Source organism: Cervus elaphus, chromosome 27 (assembly GCF_910594005.1).
Source record: "Cervus elaphus chromosome 27, mCerEla1.1, whole genome shotgun sequence".
NCBI lineage: Eukaryota > Metazoa > Chordata > Mammalia > Artiodactyla > Cervidae > Cervus > Cervus elaphus.
In genome coordinates this window covers 50562831-50582385 of record NC_057841.1, presented here as the reverse complement: position 1 = coordinate 50582385, position 19555 = coordinate 50562831, and the positions used below count along the sequence as shown (strand labels likewise).

Sequence of the window (19555 nt, the reverse complement as noted above, 5' to 3'; positions counted from 1 at the left end):
CTGTTGAGGGGGCCTGTTGTCAAGCAGTGCATGTGTGGTTTATCTAACACGGGATGAAATGTTGTCAGGGATCGGTCAGTTGTTGACAGTGAAGAGGCAGGGAAAAGAAAAGGAAAAGTGTTCCCATCCTGTGGCGTCCATGGTGCTGAGGGGGTATCTGATGGGTTTGGCCAGAAGGAAATGGCCTTGTGCCTTGATCAAATTTGACGTCTTTAGAAACTAATCATGTACCATAGAAGCAGGTGCCAGGATATTCACTGTAGCCTTATTTGAAGCATCGAAAAATGGAAAATAACCTCAAATAATCTAAATGTCTCTCAGAAAATGAATGGTTATACAGTAAACTACCATGCAGTCCTTTACAAGAGTGAGGTGGATCTCATTAGACGAAACAGTAGTTTGCAAGCATCGTTAACGCGATGCCCTTTTTTATACCAAATGTCTTGGAGTCTGAATGAAATTCATGGATACATATAAGTAAATATACCTACACAGAGGATTTAAAAAAAATCCATTCTTTAAACCTAACTGTAACATAAGAAAGAGATGAAAGTACCTTCTCATAAAATTGTGTGTATTTCACCGTCGATGCTCAGGCAGGACTAGACTAGGAGACAGAGTGAAGTGGTCAGAAGTTTGCCTCACGTGTAGAGCCACAGACAGTCCTGAAGCAGGGGTGAGATTTATTTCAAAATGGTGAATAACTCCTGCTAAAATTATGAAAAAACCAAAGTAGTTTCTCTACAGTGCTAGGATGTAGGGCAAGACTTGGCTGTGTAGGACTGTGGGTGCATTGCGCCCATACTTCCAAACATCTAGAGTGTGGCAGTACCCTTGTTAGGAACCTTGGGCACCTAACACCTGCTCATTCTATAAATGAAGAGACCAGTGTGCAGAGAGAGGAAGGGACTTGCCTGCGGTTAAAAGCAGAATGGGGACTGGAACCTAAGCCCTTTAAATCGTACTTATTTATTAAGTGCCTCCTGAATGTCTTCTGCACTGCCATGACTTAGTCGGGAAGAACACTAGTCTTGGGATCAGAAGTCCTGGGGGTTAGTGAGTCCTAGTCCTGACAGACCACTTAAACCCCTCTGAGCATTGTTTCATTTTTTTTTTTTTTTTTTTGAATCATTTCTTTACTTTGAAGAATCTCAAACTATAAAGAGTTACAAATACAGAACAAAACTTCCTCCATGCCAGACCATGAGTAAGTTGTCACCTGAGGTCCCCCCCCCACCCCGAATATATTAGTGCATATATCCTGCAAACAAGGACCTTCTCCTACAGGACCACAAGCGAGCCACAAAATCAGGAAATTAAGTCTTGATATGTGGCTATTATCTTCAGACCCCCATCAGACTTTGCTCATTGTCTCCGTAATGACCTCTTAGGAAAAGATCCAGTTTGTCATCACGCTTGGCATCTCTAGCAGTGTGGGACTATTTCTCCGTCATTCCCTTACTCCATGGTTTGGATGCTTTGGGTGAATACAGGCCGGTTATTCTGGAAATACCCCACATGGAGACTTTGTCTGATGTTGGCATGCTTAGATTCAAGAGGTACATCTCTGACAGGACCACTGCAAAAGTGATGCCACGTCTTTCCATCACCAAATTTAAGTGAGATCTTAGCAAACACTATTCATTTACTGCAGCCTCACCATGAGCAGTACCTGGCTAAGTGTCTCATCTGCAGGATGTCATTTAGTTCTCAGTGTTCTAGAGACAAGCAAACAGTGGCCCCAAGAGGATCAGTAACTTGATCAGAGTTACTGATCAGTAACTTGATAATCAGAGATGAACCAAAACTTAAATTCAAGTCTTCAATTTCTAGGAATATATTGACTAATGTCAGAGAGAACCAGAGTCAGAGCCAGACGCTAGTTCAAGTGGTTAAGACAGATTTTATTCAGAGGCTATTATAGTAGGGAAAAGAGACTTTCCTATAGAATGGAGCTCAGCTGCAAATTTGACAAGGACAAGTGGGAGTGCCCCACCAAGGAGTGAAGGTGAGTGGATGGAAAATGACTGAGGGAGGACATCAAGGGTAGGGGGATTTTTGCTAAACTGACTTCATAGGATTCTTGCCATGGGCTCATGCAGGCTTATCAAGGGCAGGGCCAAGGTTGAGGCCTGATCACGAAGAGCGCTCAGAGGAGCCTTGACTGAAGTCTGGCAAGAAGACTCTTTGTCCCTATACACTGGGCTTGTTGAATAACTTGCATTGTGTTGTATGTTCATATTTTTTATTTACCTACACATTCATTTTCTTACTTGCTCAAGTCAGGTAATGATCAATACGCCCTTTTAACAGATAGACTGAGGCTCAGAGAAGCTATAAGCTTTAGTGCATCAACGGCAGGGCTTGAACTGGGCCCAAACCTCCTCAATTGTCAGGGCAGGGACCATCCTTCAATTGGATTTGGCAATGAAACTGGGCAAGAATAAACTCGGCAGGTTTTAGCCAGTTGGGATTGAGAGTCTGGGCACAGCAGAGCACAGCAGATCAGTTGAGCAAAAGACAAGGATGAGTTGAGAATGAAAATGTGGGCTCCCAGCCTCGGGAGCCTGGGGCAGCCACGCTCAACCCAGCGTGGTTTTGGATGTGCTGAAGAGCTGGGCGGAGAGGAGGTCCCTTTCTCCTCCCAAAGTGCCTGTAGGCAGCCGTGCGAGGATGCAGGAGGTGGGGCTCACACTAGGATTCCGCTTAGTGCTTCTGGGACCCTGTAGTCAATTAGACCTCCCCTCTGTGAATGGAGATTACTGGCACCCTGCAGAGAAATTCTGTAGCCTCAGAACTTGTCAGGCTTCCCGCAGACGTCCACATTTGCATTGGCATCCTTCCCCTTGCTGTAGCGCCTTCTCTAGGTTCCAGCCTGTGGCCTTGTCCTGTCCTTGCTCCATCTCGGGATCCCAGATGCTTGTCACAGGTTGCGGAGCCCCCAGGAAGGATGAGCAAGTAGCCCTTAGTCTCAGAAAATGGTTCCAGACTAGCAGTGTCAGCACCAACTGGTAGCTTGTTGGAAATGCAGATTCTTAAGTTCCATCCCAGTCCCAGTGAATCAGAAATTCTGGGGTGGGGCCCAGGAGTCTGTGTTTTTATTTTAACAGGCACTGCAGGTTATTCCAATGCTGGTTCAAGTTTGAGCCCTGGCACATTAAAGAGAAGGGGACAGAGACCATGTACCTTAAACAGGAGCCCAGAGATGGGCTTCCATTCTCCCAGTCGCTACCTTGGAGGAACTGTCTCCGCTTTACCGTTTCCGGAGATCCCTAGTATTTTGTCCTTGAAGAACACACAGTCATGGCAGGACCTTGTGTCCTTATGAGGTGCAATTGGGGTGGGGGCTGCATTTTGGACCAAGAACCTTTTAGCACCGTGAGACAGACTGGCAGGAATTCTTCCACTTAGAAAAGAGGTTAGAGATTTTCTGTTTATTCGCTAAAACATCGCTCCTGCTTTGGAAAAACACAGCAAAAGAAAACAAAAAACTGGTACTATTTTGTATTGCTGGATCAGACGGGAGTTCCATAGTCCCAGGAGTTGGAGGTCCTGGTACCGCCAGACAGCTCACCCTGAATTCGTCCATTTCTAGGATGGTGACAGCCACTGTACTGCTTTCCTTGGAGTTCCCGACCCTCAGGGATCCTCAAACACCACCCTCGGGTTCCTATGAGTTATTCAAGTTGGAATGAAGTGAGAGAAAGACCATTTTATAATGCTTCATATGTCCAATTAAAGGATTTTTTTTTATTTGGAGATTCTGTCCTTCCTACTTTGGGGAGTTAAAGTGTCTTTTCTTTTAGGAAACAATAGTGTTACTGGGTGGTTTACAGAAGACAGAGTAGATACTAGGTGGGTTTTAACGTTGCAACTCGGGCCAATCTGGCACCCCTATGTCAGCACTCCTATTTTTATTTTTTATGCTCATTAATTTAATCTGAAAGTATACAGTCGCTGGCCCTAGTCCAGTCTTCCCGTTCCCTGCTCCACCAGAGAGGTTACGTGAGATGCCCAGGTCACACAGCCGTGTCTAGAAGGCAGGTATCTCCTCCCACGGTCCCCTCTCCAGAGAGGAGGCGCGCACACTCTCTGAGCCCTCCGAGAGGTTTGCCCTTTCTGTCTGCCGCCTTCTCACCTGCACCCTGCTGTCCCTTCCACTCCCTTCGTGGTTGTCAGGGTGAACTGAATTGAGATAACTGGTGGATAAATGCTTTACGAAGTCAAAGTCGTCGCCCTTTCTGCTCACTCACAGGCACAAGCCTGCGGGAAGCGCCTGCCACACGAAGCAGTTAGTCACAGTCCCCGTGTGAGCACACCAGTTGGTGGGGGCTGGCCGGGTTAGGGGAGGGCGATGCCAGGGATACTGTTGCCATGGTGACTTGGTGGTAGCCCTCCCCAGCCAGCTTCCCTAATCCCAACCCCTGCAGCCAAGCTTTGCGAAGCCCTGCTTTCCAGCACATGGAAAAGCTGTTGCTCCACCTCTGTGAAGCCAGACTTGTGTCTGACAGCTGGAACCCAGCCACTCGGAAGGTCCTGGGTCTCGCCGGGCTGGGGGACCCAGGCGAGCCTTGCTGGCTCCGTGAGGCTGTGCGGTGACACAGATCCAGCTGTGTGAAGTGACACGCGGCGAGTGCTCCTTCCTTTGTTTCTCTCTGATTTATCCCAGTTTTGTTCTTAAAGGTGGTTTGGTTCTTGGTCATTTTCAACAATGAGCAGCTCAGCCTTATTCGCCCTATGATTACAGCTCAGCCTTTGACGGTAATTGATGTTAGCCAGGCTGGCTAATGTTATATCTTACAAAGATTGGCTCATTAATTGACTGTAGAGATGTCACCCACACACCGGAGGTATTAGCAGTCATCAACCTACAGGAGTGCTGATTCAGCAACGGCGGAGCTGCAGTTTCTCTTCAGTTCTTGAGGCCGAAACCCAGCAGTGGGATTCTAAAGCTACAGGCACAGATATCTATAGGGGTTTGAGTATGTTTGCCTAAATAGTTCCCCCTCAAATATTTTATCAGATCTTAATGCTGCTAGCCACTGATGAATGTTCCCATTTCTCCACAGTCCTACCAGCACTTGATTTATTAATTCCATTTTTTTGTGTGTGCTAATTTATAGGAATGAAGTGATGTACTATTACCTTACTTTGCATTTGAGGGGGCTTGAGTGGTTTAATTTGCTTAGCTTTGATTGCTAATTTATTCTATATGTTTATTATTTGTATTTCCTCCAGTGTATTATCTATTTATGTCCTTTGCTCTGCTTGGTAGAGTTTTTATTGTCACTCTGGAGCCTCGTGGACTGAACAGACTCAGTTCCCCAGCATCCAGAGCACCGATAGCCCCGTCAAACTGCCATGCTGCTCACGCCCCGAGGCTCTGCTGCAGAAGGCAGAGGGGCGCCCAGCGAGGACAGGGAGGGCATTTTAAGAGTGTCATTGCGCTCAGCTGCATACATCCATTAAATCCACTTCTGATGGTCCTTTATTTTTCCTCTGAAAAAAATGCAGGGGCGACTAGGTTTCCTCTGAGTCTGTTCCAGTCCACTCATCCTTGGCTCTGTTCAGTGGGCGGATGCAGAGGTGAACGTAGAATGATGCTGTCCTCGGGGTGCATGGACGTGACCTGCCCCCCCAGCTTTCTGTGTTGGAACTGTGTGCGTGGTGCTGCTTGCTGGGGACCCAGAGGGCAGGGAAGGCCATGTGAACTGCTGCCCTCCGGCCATGGAGGGTAGCCCTGAAGAACAGGTAAGATTTGGCCAGCTGGAGAGACCATGAAAAGGACTTGCTAGGCGGAGGAAAGCTTCTCCAAGCACAGGTGGTTGTGGGTTGGTAAGGAATCAAGTCAGGCCCGAGGACGGGCTTCCCATGGGAGCTGGGACAACTCCAGGCTGGGGAAGAGGAATGGGTCTGACCGCACAGAGGTGATCCATGAGTGGGGCACTGAAGGCTTTGTGGTCCATGTGTTGGAGGAGAATTGGGAAGGCGCCGTCAAGGTGATCGGCTCTCCAGGGAGACCGGCAAAGGCTCTGGTCTTGTAGTTTCTACATCAGCAGATACTGGTTGCCGGGTGTTGTCAGGCTTTGGGAGTGGTCCAGAATGTGCTCTGTGGTCTTGGCCTTGACAGAGCCTAAGAACCACCCAGTCCAGTCCCATATCCCGGGAAATAAAAGCTATTGATGTCCAGTGAGAGGGACCTGAGTTCTGCCTGGCGTGCTTATACTGGGTTCATGGTTATATGTTTACGGGTCCCTGTCTGTTGGGTATGTCCAAGGGAAAAGGAAGGCTGAGGAGTGTTTTTGTGTGTGCTGGTAATTTGAGGTCCCCAAGTATGACGTGGTTCTGTAGCACTCACCCTGAAACTCTAATGATGCCATTTTCTCACATTTTCACATGGCCCACATGATCCAGGTACTGCCTGATGTTTCTGTTGGAGGGTTTCACGTGGGTGAGTGTCACCTCCTCAGTGAGCGAGTAAGGGCAGGTCCCTCATAGTGTTCTCCTCAGAGTCCCCACAGGGCCCGCCTGGAAGGTAGAAACTTAGCAGATGTGCTAAATCCACCTATTGCTTGATTACGGGCCACCTCTCAGGGCCTCTCACCCTTCGCCTTCACTCTTCTGAGGGACTAGAAGCGTGATTGACCGTCTGGAGCCCGAGAGCGGGCATCAGGACCACACCCAGCTCTGCCGTCCTCTAGCTCTGCAGCCTGGAGCTGGCCGCTGTGTCCTCCTGAGCTTCAGCTTCCTTGACGGTAAGCTGAGAGTCGCTGTCAGATGGGAGGAAGGCTGCCTCAGGGGCCTTTATGTTCTCACGCTCTTCCATATGCTTGTGCGACTTTCCCGGGATAGGAATCCTAGCCCTGTGACCAGAACCCCCAGACAGTGCCAAAGGACAGGGAAAATGGCATTTGTTCCCTCTGCATTTCCCTTCTGTCCCTCTTGCTTTGCCCACCCCCTCACAGAACCCAAGATGGCATTGGTCCAGGTTATCCTGTCCAGACCACCTGCTCCCAAGGAAACAGATCTCAAGGATGATTCGGCAGAGGCAGAGTGGATTTATGCCCCAAGTTCCTTCTCCTGACCTGCACATCCTGCTAAAGGGAGTGCTTGGGGAGGCCCGTGGCACCCAAGCCGAAGCCACCTGGCATCACTTCCCAAGGAGAAGTGGCAATGAAAGCTCGGGGTTCACGTGAAAGCTTTGTGTCCGTGACGTGACAGTGCTCTGTGATGCTGGGAGTGCATCCAAGGAGAGGACTCCTGGTAGACCTCTTGGGTGGGACTCTCAAAGTAAAAATGTTAGTTTCTCAGTTGTGTCCCATCCTTTGTGACCCCATGGACTGTAGCCCACCAGGCTCTTCTGTCCATGGGATTCTCAGACAAGAATACTGGAGTGGGTTGCCATTCCCTTCTCCAGGGGATCTTCTAACCCAGGGATCGAACCCAAGTCTCCTGCACTGCAGGCAGATTGGGTGGGACTCTAGGGTGGGAATAGGAAGCATCCTTCAAATGAACTTTTATTTTGCAAGACCCTGTCCTATGAGAAATCAGATCTCTGAAGCCTGTGACTTAGTGCTGTCTTTCTTACGCAGTTCTGGCCACTGTGGGCCATTATTATTGTTGTCTTTGTTGAGTCGCTAAGTCGTGTCTTAATCTTTGTGACCCTATGGACTATAGCCCACCAGGACTCTCTGTCCATGGGATTTCCCAGGCAAGAATACTGGAGTGGGTTGCTATTTCCTTCTCCAGGGAATCTTCCCCACCCAGGAATCGAATGTGTGTCTACTGCATTGGCAGGAGGATTCTTTATCACTGAGTCAACAGGGAAGCCCGGGCCATCATTACACACCATGGCAATAATCATCACCATGATAATAACAACACTACATTGGTTCAGTCTCTTAACTTGGAAATAAATAAGCCAGCTGATCTAGTGTGAGCTCCAACTCCAGTCTCCCTACCCCATCATCACTTAATAATGATTATGGAGCCTCCCCTGGGCAAACAGCGCCCTGCCCAGCACTTGAGATATTAAATCCACCTAGAAGCAGGATATAATAATGCTGACCCCGCAGGGATGTTCCAAAAATTAATTCCTGTGGGCTCTCCATTCCACTCTTCTCTGACATATTCAATCTTAGGAACCCAAGAGTTGGTGACGTTTATACCATGAATTAAGACATTCTGCTGTTGCCCCTGGAACTCTTCATTACGATCCTGAGTCGATCAATGGCAGAGAGGAATACTATTTATTAGTTAAGTGGATGCTATTGAATTCTTAATTTAAGTGGCTTTTAATTCAGTGTTTTACTTGCTGTCCTTCATTTTGCCCTTGCTCATATGAATTTGCCCATTAAAGCCCAGTGTGAGGCCACACTGCTGCTTTTTATCATGATTTTGTTTTTCGGGAGAGCAGTTTTCAGCTGGGAAGAAGGCAAGATTCTTGGAGTGGACTGAGAGGTCAGACCTCTGGACCTAGAACAGACTTCTCTGCTATCTGCTGGGAGGAAGTGGGCAATCAGGGAGTGGGGTGAGTGAGTCAAAACTGCCTTCCAGATAAGGGTCTGCCGTTAATGTGGCCTTCACTGATGTTTCTCGCTTTGGTTTTCCTAGCTAAAAAACTTTACTGACCTTCTTTCACTCAGAGATGAGTCAGAGAAATAGTAAGTGGGAGGTGTAGAGCATCTCCCAGACCAGAAGGAAGCTCAGACTGGCTCCTGCGTGGTGGCTGTCCAGGTCTGGCCTGACCCTCTTCTGCTGGATACCCAGTGATAGCTGATGACGGCCATTCCTTGTTGCAGTGTGCGTTGTGGTTCGTACCAGTTTTTTTACAGGTTAATTAATTAATTTGGCTGTGCTGAGTCTTAGCCGTGGCATGTGGGATCTTTAGTGGCAGCATGCAAGATCTTTTTAGTTGCAGTATACAAACTCTTGGTTGTGGCATATGGGATCTTGTGCCCCAATCAGGGATCGAACCTAGGACCCCTAAATGGGGAGCATGGAGTCTTAGCCTCTGGACCACCAGGGAAGTCCCTTAGCATCTTTATTGAGATATAACGGAAACAAAATAAATTGCACATGTTTAAGTGTACAGTTTTATACATTTTGGCTTATGTATATACCTGTGACATCAGCAGTGTAATAAAAATAATGAACTTGTCCTTCACCCCAAAGGTCTTCTGAGGCCCCTTTGTAATCCTGCCCTCCCACCCTTTCCTGTCCCCAGGGAAGAGGGGATGCTCTGTGATAGATTTGCTTTCTCTCACTATACAGTATTTGCATTTTCTAGAATTTTATATAAATAGAATCAGAGAGTATGTACTTTTTTTTTTCTGGTTTCTTTCACCCAGTGCAATTATTTTGAGATTAATCCATGTTGTGGCATGTATCAATAGTTTATTCATTTTTATTGCTCACTAGTATCACACTATATGGATATATTGTAGTTGTTTATTTATCTGATGCACATTTGAGTTGTTTCCAGTTCTTGGCTATTTTAAATACAGTTCTGTGAACATTCATGTGTGAATATTTGTGTAGGCATGTGCTTTACTTTCTCATGGAGAGAAAGAATGTAATGACTGCATTACAGAGGTAAATATATCTTTAACTCTTAAAGAAATTGTCCAAGCTGTTTTCCAAAGTGGTTATACCATTTTCCACTCCCTCCAGGAGTGTCTGAGTGTTCTAGTCATCTCACATCCTCCAAAACACTTGGCATTCTCAGTTTCTTTCTTTTTTTAAAATTTTAGTCATTTTAATGATTGTAGTGTGGCACCTTATTGGTTTTAATTTGTATTTCCCCTTTAAGTGATGATAGTGGTTATCTTTCCATGTGCTTATTTGACATTCATATATTTTCTCTGATGCAGTGTCTGTTTAAAATTTTTCCTATTCTGGAGGAGCTAGTTTTTGTCCTTATTACTGAGTTTGGGGAGATTTTTTTATTCCAGGTAACAAGATCTTTATTAGAAAAACAAGTTGAAAACATTTCCCCTAGTCTGCAGCTTATCTTTTCATTCTCTTAACAATGTCTTACAAATATCAGAAATTTTAAATTTTGGTAAAGTCCAAGGTTTCAATTGTTTCTTTTCTAGATAGTGCCTTTGGTGTCATGTCTAAGGCATCTTAGCCTAACTAAAGGTTACAAAGATTTTCTCCTCTGGTTTTCCCTAGAAATGTTGTAGTCTTACATTTAGGACTGTGAAACATTCTGAGTTAGTTTTTGAGTTAACTTTTGTACATGGTGTAAGGTGTCTATCAAAGTGCCTCTTTTTTGCATGTGAGTATCTAATTGTTCCAGCATAAAACAAGACTATCCTTTCCCTACTGAATTATCTTTGTACTTTTGTCAAAAATCAGTTGTTCGTATATGTATAGGTCTATTTTTAGACTTTCTGCTATGTTCCAATGATCAATTTATCTATCTTTGTGCCAATAGGAAACTGTCTTAATTATTGTATCTTTCTAAGTCTTGAAATCAGATAGTGTCAGTTCTCTAACTTTGTTCTTTTTCAAAATTATTTTGGCTATTCTAGGTCTTTTGCATTTTCACATAAACTTTAGAATTTGCATGTTAATCACCTGCTGTGTTAATCACCATGTAGGATTGCCTTGAATCTATATGTCAATTTTGTGAGAATTGACATATTAATAGTCTTCCTATCTATGGTATATTTCTCCATTTATTTAGATTTTTAATTTCTGTAAACAATGTTTTGTAGTTCTCAGTGTATGGATTTTGTACATCTGTTGTCATATTTATTCTGAAGTGTGTCATATGTTTTTATATGTTGTATAAGTAGGATTAGTGTTTAATTTCACTTCCAATTATTTGAAATACAATTGATATAGAGGGAGAATGTAGAAATACAATTATATTAGTATATAGAAATACAGTAGATATTTATATGTCAACCTTGCATTTTATAAACTTGTTTAGATTTTTAATTAGTTCAAGTAGCTGTTTTGTAGATCCTATTGGATTTTCTACATAGACAGTGATGTTGTCTGTGAATAAAAGTAGTTTTCATTCTTCCATTTCAATTGAGATGTTTTAAATTTCTTGTTGCACTGGCTATAACCTTCAGAAATCTTGAATAGAAGTGGTGAAAGTGGACACCTTTGATTGGTTCTGATCTTAGTGGGACAATATTCAGTTAGTCACCACTAAGTAGAATGTTAGCTATAGGTTTGTTTGTTTTGTAGATGCCCTTAGTAGGTTCAGTCCAAGTTTACTGATAGTTTTAATTTTTTTTTTTTAACGTTTCAGAAAAAGACCAGTCTCTTGGTGGGTGACACGGGTTGGGTGTAGACCCCAAGGCAGCTGCCCTCCTAAAGGGAGGCCCCCCACAAGGCATTCAGTGAGGCCTGCTCTTCTGGCCCCAGCTGGTTGGCTCTGGATGGGGTTCGGGAGACTGTCAGTTTTAATTTTTTTTTAAGGACAAGTGGTAGAGGTTTGTCTAATGCTGTGTCTATTCAGATGATCAAGTGGTTTTTCTTTTTTGGTTTGTTAATATGGTGGCTTACACTGATTTTTTTTTTTTTTTTTGTCCTGACAGGAGTATTTATTCAGTACGTCATCACAAACCATATAATACAATAACAGTTCCAATGTAACGTATCATATTTATTACTGGTCTCAGACTGATAGTGAGGAAATAAGAAACATCAGGAGCCAAGAATTACAGTAGTGATGTTCTCACTGTGATATGGCTGCTTAAATAAGTGATCTTAACATGTGTGCCACTTTTTATGTGAGGCTTCTTATAGACCCAGCTTGGTTCTTCTCCAATGTCTTCTCTTGGAGTTGTACCTAATTTTATTGCCAGTTTTCATTCGAATCCATTGAGGAATGGGACAATTCTGCTTTTGCTTCTTGGCCAGGAATCGCTTGATCCTGAAAGTCTTGTGAGAAGACATGGTACGGACAGAACTCAACCGCACATAGGATGGTGGAGAAGAGAAAAGAGCTACACTGATTTTTGAATGTTAAATCAACCTTGTCATCTGAGATAAAGGCTTCCCAGGTGGTGCTAGTGGCAAAGAAGCCGCCTGCCAAATGCAGACATAAGAGATGCGGGTTCAATCCCTGGATAACGAAGCTCCCCTGGAGGAGGGCATGGCAACCCACTCCAATATTCTTGCCTGGAGAATCCCATGGACAGAGGAGCCTGGTGGGCTATAGTACATAAAGTTGCAAATAATTGAGCATGACTAAGCACGGGCACAGGGACAATCTGAGAGCAATACCTCTTGGTCATGATGCATTATCTTTTTAATATACTGTTGAATTCTCTTTGCTGAAATTTTGTTAACAGTCTCTGTATCTTGTTGATGTGGTACACTGGTCTGTACTTTTCTTTTAGCATCTCAGTCTGGTTTCGGTATAAGGATAATGCTGCCTCATACAACGAGTTGGGAAGTATTCCCTTCTCTTCAGTTTTCTGGCAGAGTTTGTGTAGAATTGATGTGATTTCTTCTTTAAATGCTGTGTAAAATTCACCAGTGAAGCCATCTGGGGCTAGAACTTTCTTTATGGAGAGGTTTTTAACTTTAAATTTAATTACCTTAATAGATTTGGGCTCCAAAATCACTACAGATGGTGACTGCAGCCATGAAATTAAAAGACTCTTACTCCTTGCGAGGAAAGTTATGACCAGCCTAGACAGCATATTAAAAAGCAGAGACATTACTTTGCCAACAAAGGTCCGTCTAGTCAAGGCTACGGTTTTTCCAGTACTCAGGTATGGATGTCAGAGTTGGACTGTAAAGAAAGCTGAGCACCAAAGAATTGATGCTTTTGAACTGTGGTGTTGGAGAAGACTCTTGAGAGTCCCTTGGACTGCAAGGGGATCCAACTAGTCCATCCTAAAGGAGATCAGTCCTGGGTGTTCATTGGAAGGGCTGATGCTGAAGCTGAAACTCCAATACTTTGGCCACCTGATGTGAAAAGCTGGCTCATTTGAAAAGACCCTGATGCTGGGAAAGATTGAGGGCAGGAGGAGAAGGGGACGACAGAGGATGAAATGCTTGGATGGCATCACCGACTCAATAGACACGAGTTTGAGTAAACTCCGGGAGTTGGTGATGGACAGGGAGGTCTGGTGTGCTGCAGTTCATGGGGTCACAAAGAGTCAGACACGACTGAGTGACTGAACTGAATTGCATAGATACATTGGCAATTAAGGATACCTCTTTCTTCTTCAGATTCTGCTTCATGTTTTCTTTTCTTTTTTTCACTTGAGGTATAGTTGATTTACAGTGTTGTGTTAGTGTCAGGTGTAGAGTGGCTTCAGGTTTTTTGAGGCTCTATGATGATTATTTTTTCACTTATTACCACTGGTTTATTATAAAAGATACAACTCAGGACCAGTCACATGGGAAGAGATGCTTAGGGAAGGAATATGGAGACAGGTGCAGAGCTTCTTTGCCCTCTTGACACTGACCGATGTCTCTTGGTGGGACACAATTACCCCTGATTGAGAACCACTGTTGAGGCTCTGTTATTAACTGTGCAACAATCCAGGATTGCTGTGTCCTCTGATAAACTGATTTTTTTTTATCATGATGAAATAAACTTGTTTAGTAATAGTTGGTTTTAAAATGTACTTTGTCTAATATTAATATAGCTACCCCAGGCTTTCTTTTAATTAGTATTAGCATGGTATATCTTCTTTCATCTTTTAACTTTTGTTTATTTATTTTTAAAGTGGATTTGTTTAGGCAGCATATAGTTTAATCTTTTATTAGCTCCTTTAATAATCTCTGCCTATAGTGTTTTTTTTAGCCCCTTTATTAATCTCTGCTTATAGTGTTTAGACCAATTATATTTAATGGGATTATTGACAATTAGGTTTAAATCCATCATTATATTTGTTTTCTACTCTTCCCAACCCAGAGAAGGGAAAGGCTACCCACTCCAGTATTCTTGCCTGGAGAATATAGTCCATGGGTCACAAAGAGTCAGACACAACTCAGCAACTTTGACTTTCACTCTTCCCATCTCTTCATTTCATTTTTCCTGCTTTCCTTTGGATTACTTTTTATGGTTTCTTTTTATCTCTGTTGTTAACTTCTTCTCTATAACTCTTTGCTTTGTTACTTTAATGGTTCCTCTCAAGTTTACAAAATCTTTAACATCATACCCTACCTTCAAATATTATTATACCACTTCTTATATGGTATACAAACCTTACAATAGTACATTTCCACTTCTCCTGGCCTTTATGCTAATGTCATGCATTTTATTTTTATGTGCATCTTATAACATATTGTTGGGTTGGGCCAACAGTCCATATAGTTTTCTGTAACATTGCTACTTTTTTGTATAAATACTCAATTATCTTTTAAAAATACGGTTACAAATGCAGTGACCTTTCTGAGCACTCTAACCAGTGCCCTGTGAACCAGGTTGCTGTTCAGTCACTCAGTCGTGTCTGACTTTTCGACCCCATGGACTGCAGCACGCCAGGCTTCCCTGTCCTTCACCATCTCCCAGAGTTTGCTCAAACTCATGTCCGTTGAGTCAGTGATGCCATCCAATCATTTCATCCTCTGTTGCCCCCTTCTCCTCCTGCCTTCAATCTTGCCCAGCATCAGGGTCTTTTCCAATGAGTTGGCTCTTTGCATCCAGGTGGCCAAAGTATTGGAGCTTCAGCTTCAGCGTCAGTCCTTCCAATGAATATTCAGGGTTAATTTCCTTTAGGATTGACTGGTTTGATCTCTTTGCAGTCTAAGGGCCTCTCAAGAGTCTTCCTCAACACCACAGTTCAAAAAGTATCAATTCTTCAGCACTCAGCCTTCTTTATGGTCCAACTTTCACATCCATACATGACTATTGGAAAAACCATAGCTTTGACTATACGGACCTTTGCTGGCAAAATAATGTCTCTGCTTTTTGATACACTGTCCAGGCTTGTCATAGCTTTTCTTCCAAGGAGCAGGCGTCTTTTTATTTCATGGCTGCAGTCACCATCTGCAGTGATTTTGGAGCCCAAGAAAATAAAGTCTCACTGTTTCCATTGTTTCCCCATCCATTTGCCATGAAGTGTTGGGACCAGGTGCCTTGATTCCAATCTGGCCAATGGGAATAACACTACTCTTGCTCCAGTGAGTGTCAGATACTGTTACCTCTAATTTTTTTGGGTGGTTCGTCCCCTGGCTTTGAATGTTTTCCTCACATACGTGTACTGATCAGCCCTCATGCCTACTTGATGGGAACTCTCTGCAGATCTCTGGGGTTTTTTTCCTCTCTGTGTGCAACTCTACTTTCGATACTCAAGCCTATGAACTTTAACTGCCTTGGTCTCCTTGGATTCCAGCTCTGTCTCCTCAGCTCAGGGGGAACACCAAGCTCTGCCTCAGTTCCGCCTTTCTTGCTCAGTGGCCTGGCTACTCTCTCAAGGTTGTAATTGGGCAATTGGATGATTCATGTCATTTTTTCCTCATCTCTCAGGTGTCACTGCCCTTCATTGCTTGATGTCCAATGTCTTAAAGCTATCGGTATATGTATTTTGATTATTTCAGGCAGGCAGGCCAGTCTGGTCCCTGCTTCTCCATATTGTCTGGAAGTAGAAGTCTTCCCTGGGCTTTGATTACTTTTGAAAACATTTTTGCATTTTTCTTATTTTATCCTGACTCTACCCTTGTCATGTGAGGTATTTCTTATTCTCACTTTAGGGATAAGGAAACTGAGGACTGGAGAGAAAAAGTTGCTTTCTGAGTGTTATGTATAGAGTCAGTGGCAAGAGAGGGAAGTCTGAATGTTTCTGGCATTCTATTATACTTTCTGTACAGATTGTTCCAATTCATGACTCCTCTGCAGTGCATTGTTAGCACATAGTCTGATGAAGAAATAGTAGCTCAGGAAAGTGAAGAAATTTTGCCCAAGCTCCACAGCTTAAAATAAGTTTTGAACCTACAATTGAATCCAGAGTTGGTAGTGGTTTATAATACAGTGGCCCCCATTCTTCTGAATATTAAGTGTTCTTTTCACTTATTTTTAAAGGTTTATTTGTTCTTGCATTAATTTATTATCTTAACAAACATTTATTGGCTATCTTTTACATATCACTTACAATGTTAAGTTCTAGATAAAAATATAGGTAAAAATAAGCGTGGTTGTCCCTGCCTCCCAGCTCCTTAACTATAGTTGGGAAATTAAAAAAGAATACAAATAAATGCTATAAACTATTTTATTTAATAGGTTTGTTACTTTTCTCCCAGACATTTTAGTTTTGAACACGTATCACAGTTTTAGTTCAAGCAGGTCACAAGGAAAGAGGCTTAAGCAGGTCAATTCTAGATTGTCCCACAGAAAAATTTTATAGGAAAACGAAATGATTAGGTTATCACCCTTAGACTGGATACAAGAAAAAAGGATTGTTTCCAGATCATTAAGTTCTGACTGACAGTCAGCTGAGTGGGTGGGTAACTGGCTTCCCAGAAGAGGTCTTAATCTCATTAAAGTTTATCAGAAAATTGCTTAAGCATTTTATCAAAGCTAATTTCTTCCCAGAAGGAGGCTGGGAATTACATCATGCGAAAAGGTTCTGTCCCATCGCAGGTTTGGGACTTTGTTTCTTTATTAGGAATGTGTACAGAACAGAGTGAAGGAGATGAGGGTTGGGTGAATTCCAACTGGGGGCAACACCACAATGATCACTAACCTTGTGTGAGTGGTTATTATATGCGAGGCACTATTCCCTTTGCTTGGCAGATATTAACTCATTTAATTCTTATTATTCCCAAATTACAGAGAAGGAAAGTAAAGCACATAGTTTAAGTAACTTGCTCAAGTTATCACAACTAGGATGTGATTTTTTTAAAATAAGTCAAGAAGGTGTCATAAAGAAGTTTGGGGAATCTGTTCTCCAGGTGGGTTGATGAGGAGGAAAGCATTCCAAGCAGACCTGACCGCCACCCTATTCTGTGCCATCAAGCCATGCTTGTCATCAGAGATGCAGAGGGTCTAAACTCATGGGTCTGCTTGCCCCCCATGCCGGATAACCAGGACATCCACTTGAATTTGTGCCTTGTGGTTAGAAGGTGGCTGACTCAAGTCCCAGCTGTGTTTTCAGACCATGTGTTGTGGTTTGGGCAGAGTGGAGACCTCCCTCCACCTAGAAGCTCTTATAAGCAAAACTGCTGGCCAAGGCAAAAACACTTAAATTTAGCTCATCTGGTCTTCCGTAGGTGACAGGAGTGGTGATGAAGGTCATTTTTGCTCTAGCCTCAGTGTTCTTTTTTGTTTGTTTGACATACCTCTGCATCTTTGCCATTAGAGGCTACTTCAGAAAGGTAAAAGTACAAGCTCAGTCGTGTCCGATGACCCCATGGACAGTAACCCGCCAGGCTGCTCTGTCCATGGAATTTTCCAGGCAAGAGTACTAGAGTGGGTTGTCATTCCCTACTCCAGGAGATCTTCCTGACCCAGGGGTGGAACTCACATCTCTTGCGTCGCCTGCAGTGGCAGGCGAATTCTTTACCGCTGAGCCACCGTGCAGAAAGGGAGTGTTGAAAGTTGTGAAAAGAGGGATCCAACTATTGTAGTGTAAATACAAGTAAAGATAATAAAGTTTTACATGAATATAAATTGCTAGTTCCTGCAGGTTTGTCCCAGGCACAGGAAGAGCCTTTCAGAATCTAACTTGTTAGAAATTACAGAAGCTTCTGAGTGGAAATTTAAAGAGATCATTAAAAAAAATAGTATTACTTATAACTCACTATAAAATTCCACTAACCTCAATCCAACTACTGTATTATTTTTGCATATTATCTCCTAAATGTACATACACGCTGGGCATTTTGTCCATGGTACATACCTACTATTTTGTATTCTGCTTGTTTTCAGTGACCAGTGGATCATAAACATTTTTCATGTTTCTGCATAATTATCATTTTAATGGTCACATAATATTCCATTGTGCTGAGGTACTGTAATTTATTAAACCATTCCCTTTAATGTTGGCCATTTATATTTTCAGTTTGGGGCTTTTATAGATAGCACTGCAGTGAGCATCTTCTTGCAAATAGCTTTTTGCAGCTGTTGAATTTCCATAGGAATAATTCCTAATAGAGGAATTACTGGTAGAGGACAGGGACATCTGTATGGCTCTTTCTCTGTGTTCTGAATTGCTTTCCAAAAATACTATTTAAAACAGTGTCGTCACTCTGGAATGCACCTATTAGTTTCATCTCAGCTACAATAGTGTTAGCAAAAGCATTTTTTTGGCTAATTTGACTGATAAAATGTTATTCCAATTTGCTTTAATTTACACTCTTTGTTTACTAATGAAGATTACTATTTCTCCATGTGTTTGTTAATGTTTTATTGAATATCTGTGAATTATGTGTTCAATTATCTGTTATGGTTTTGGTGTTTCCTTATAAATTTAAATTGGCTTTTTATAGACTATCAGTATTGATTATTTTTGCCTTGTCAATTCAAAATTTACCACCAGTTTGTTGTCTTCTTTTTAACTTCAGTTTTCATTATAGAGAAGCTTTAATGTATGGGAATAGTCAATCTCTTCATCTGTGAGTACTTTTTATTTTTCCAAAGAAGGGATCTTTTGAGTATTTTATATGTATTTCATTTAATCATTTATTCAGCACAGAATTATCTAGTGCCTTTCATGGGCCAAATATTTTTTTAGACTCCAAGGGTATGAAATTCCCATCTTATTGGCCATTATATTCTGGTGAGGGGAAAGACAGTAAGCAAATACATAACTGGTATGTCAGGTAGCAATAAATCTTAAGGAGTAAGTGAAGAATGATAAGGGAAAGATTTAGTGCTCAGGAAAGGCCGCTCACAGTGACATTTGACCACTATAAATAGGTATCATTTGAGCAGAGACCTGAATAAATGACAGTGGGAACAGCAAGTGCAAAGGCCCTGAGATGGGGGACATACATAGCTTATTGAGGAAACAGGGAAGCCCTGTGTTTGGAGTGGAGAAATATGGGAGAGAATGGGGGAAAACGAGATTGGTCCCAGATGACATGGGGCTCTTGTAAGGACATTAGATTCAATCTGAATGAGATGGGAAGCCACTCAAGTTGAGAGAGCATGGTAGGGATAAGTTAACCTGACTTAACAGCTTAACAGGATCACTAGGTATTTTTGTATTTGAATCATTTTGGCTGATTTAATTTTCTAGGTATATAGTCACATCATATACAAGCAATATTTTTGTCTCTTCCTTTTCAGTAGTTATTTCCCTTATGCTGTCTTTGTCTCTTTTTTGACAAGAACTTTCAAGGCAATGTTAAATAATTATATTTTTATTAATGATTTTGATAACATGATATAGTAGGCATCTTTATATGTTTGGAATTTAGAGAAATTAATTATAATTTCATTTAAATATAGATGCTGTGTATTATTCTCATTCTGAAAGTTTTATTAGAAATGATGGTTGAATTCTATAAAATATCTTTTAGCTATGTATGAAAATTACAGGATGTGTTTCCTATTTAGCATCTTGATATGATGTAACATATTGATTGAGCCCCTCGTGTGAAGCAATTCTAGCCTGCAGCCTTAGGA

At 42.5% G+C, this 19555-nt stretch overlaps 2 protein-coding genes across 3 annotated transcripts in view; one reads left to right on the top strand and one right to left on the bottom strand.

Moving 5' to 3' along the window:
- Positions 1–19555, top strand: part of ZBTB7C (zinc finger and BTB domain containing 7C) — a 299319-nt gene that overhangs the window by 70244 nt on the left and 209520 nt on the right. The gene's annotated exons all lie outside the window — the stretch shown is intronic.
- On the bottom strand, positions 11555–11967 carry LOC122684957 (60S ribosomal protein L39-like). The gene has a single exon (XM_043889525.1). The coding sequence runs from the start codon at positions 11920–11922 to the stop codon at positions 11767–11769; it is 156 nt and encodes a 51-aa protein (XP_043745460.1). The 5' UTR covers positions 11923–11967; the 3' UTR covers positions 11555–11766.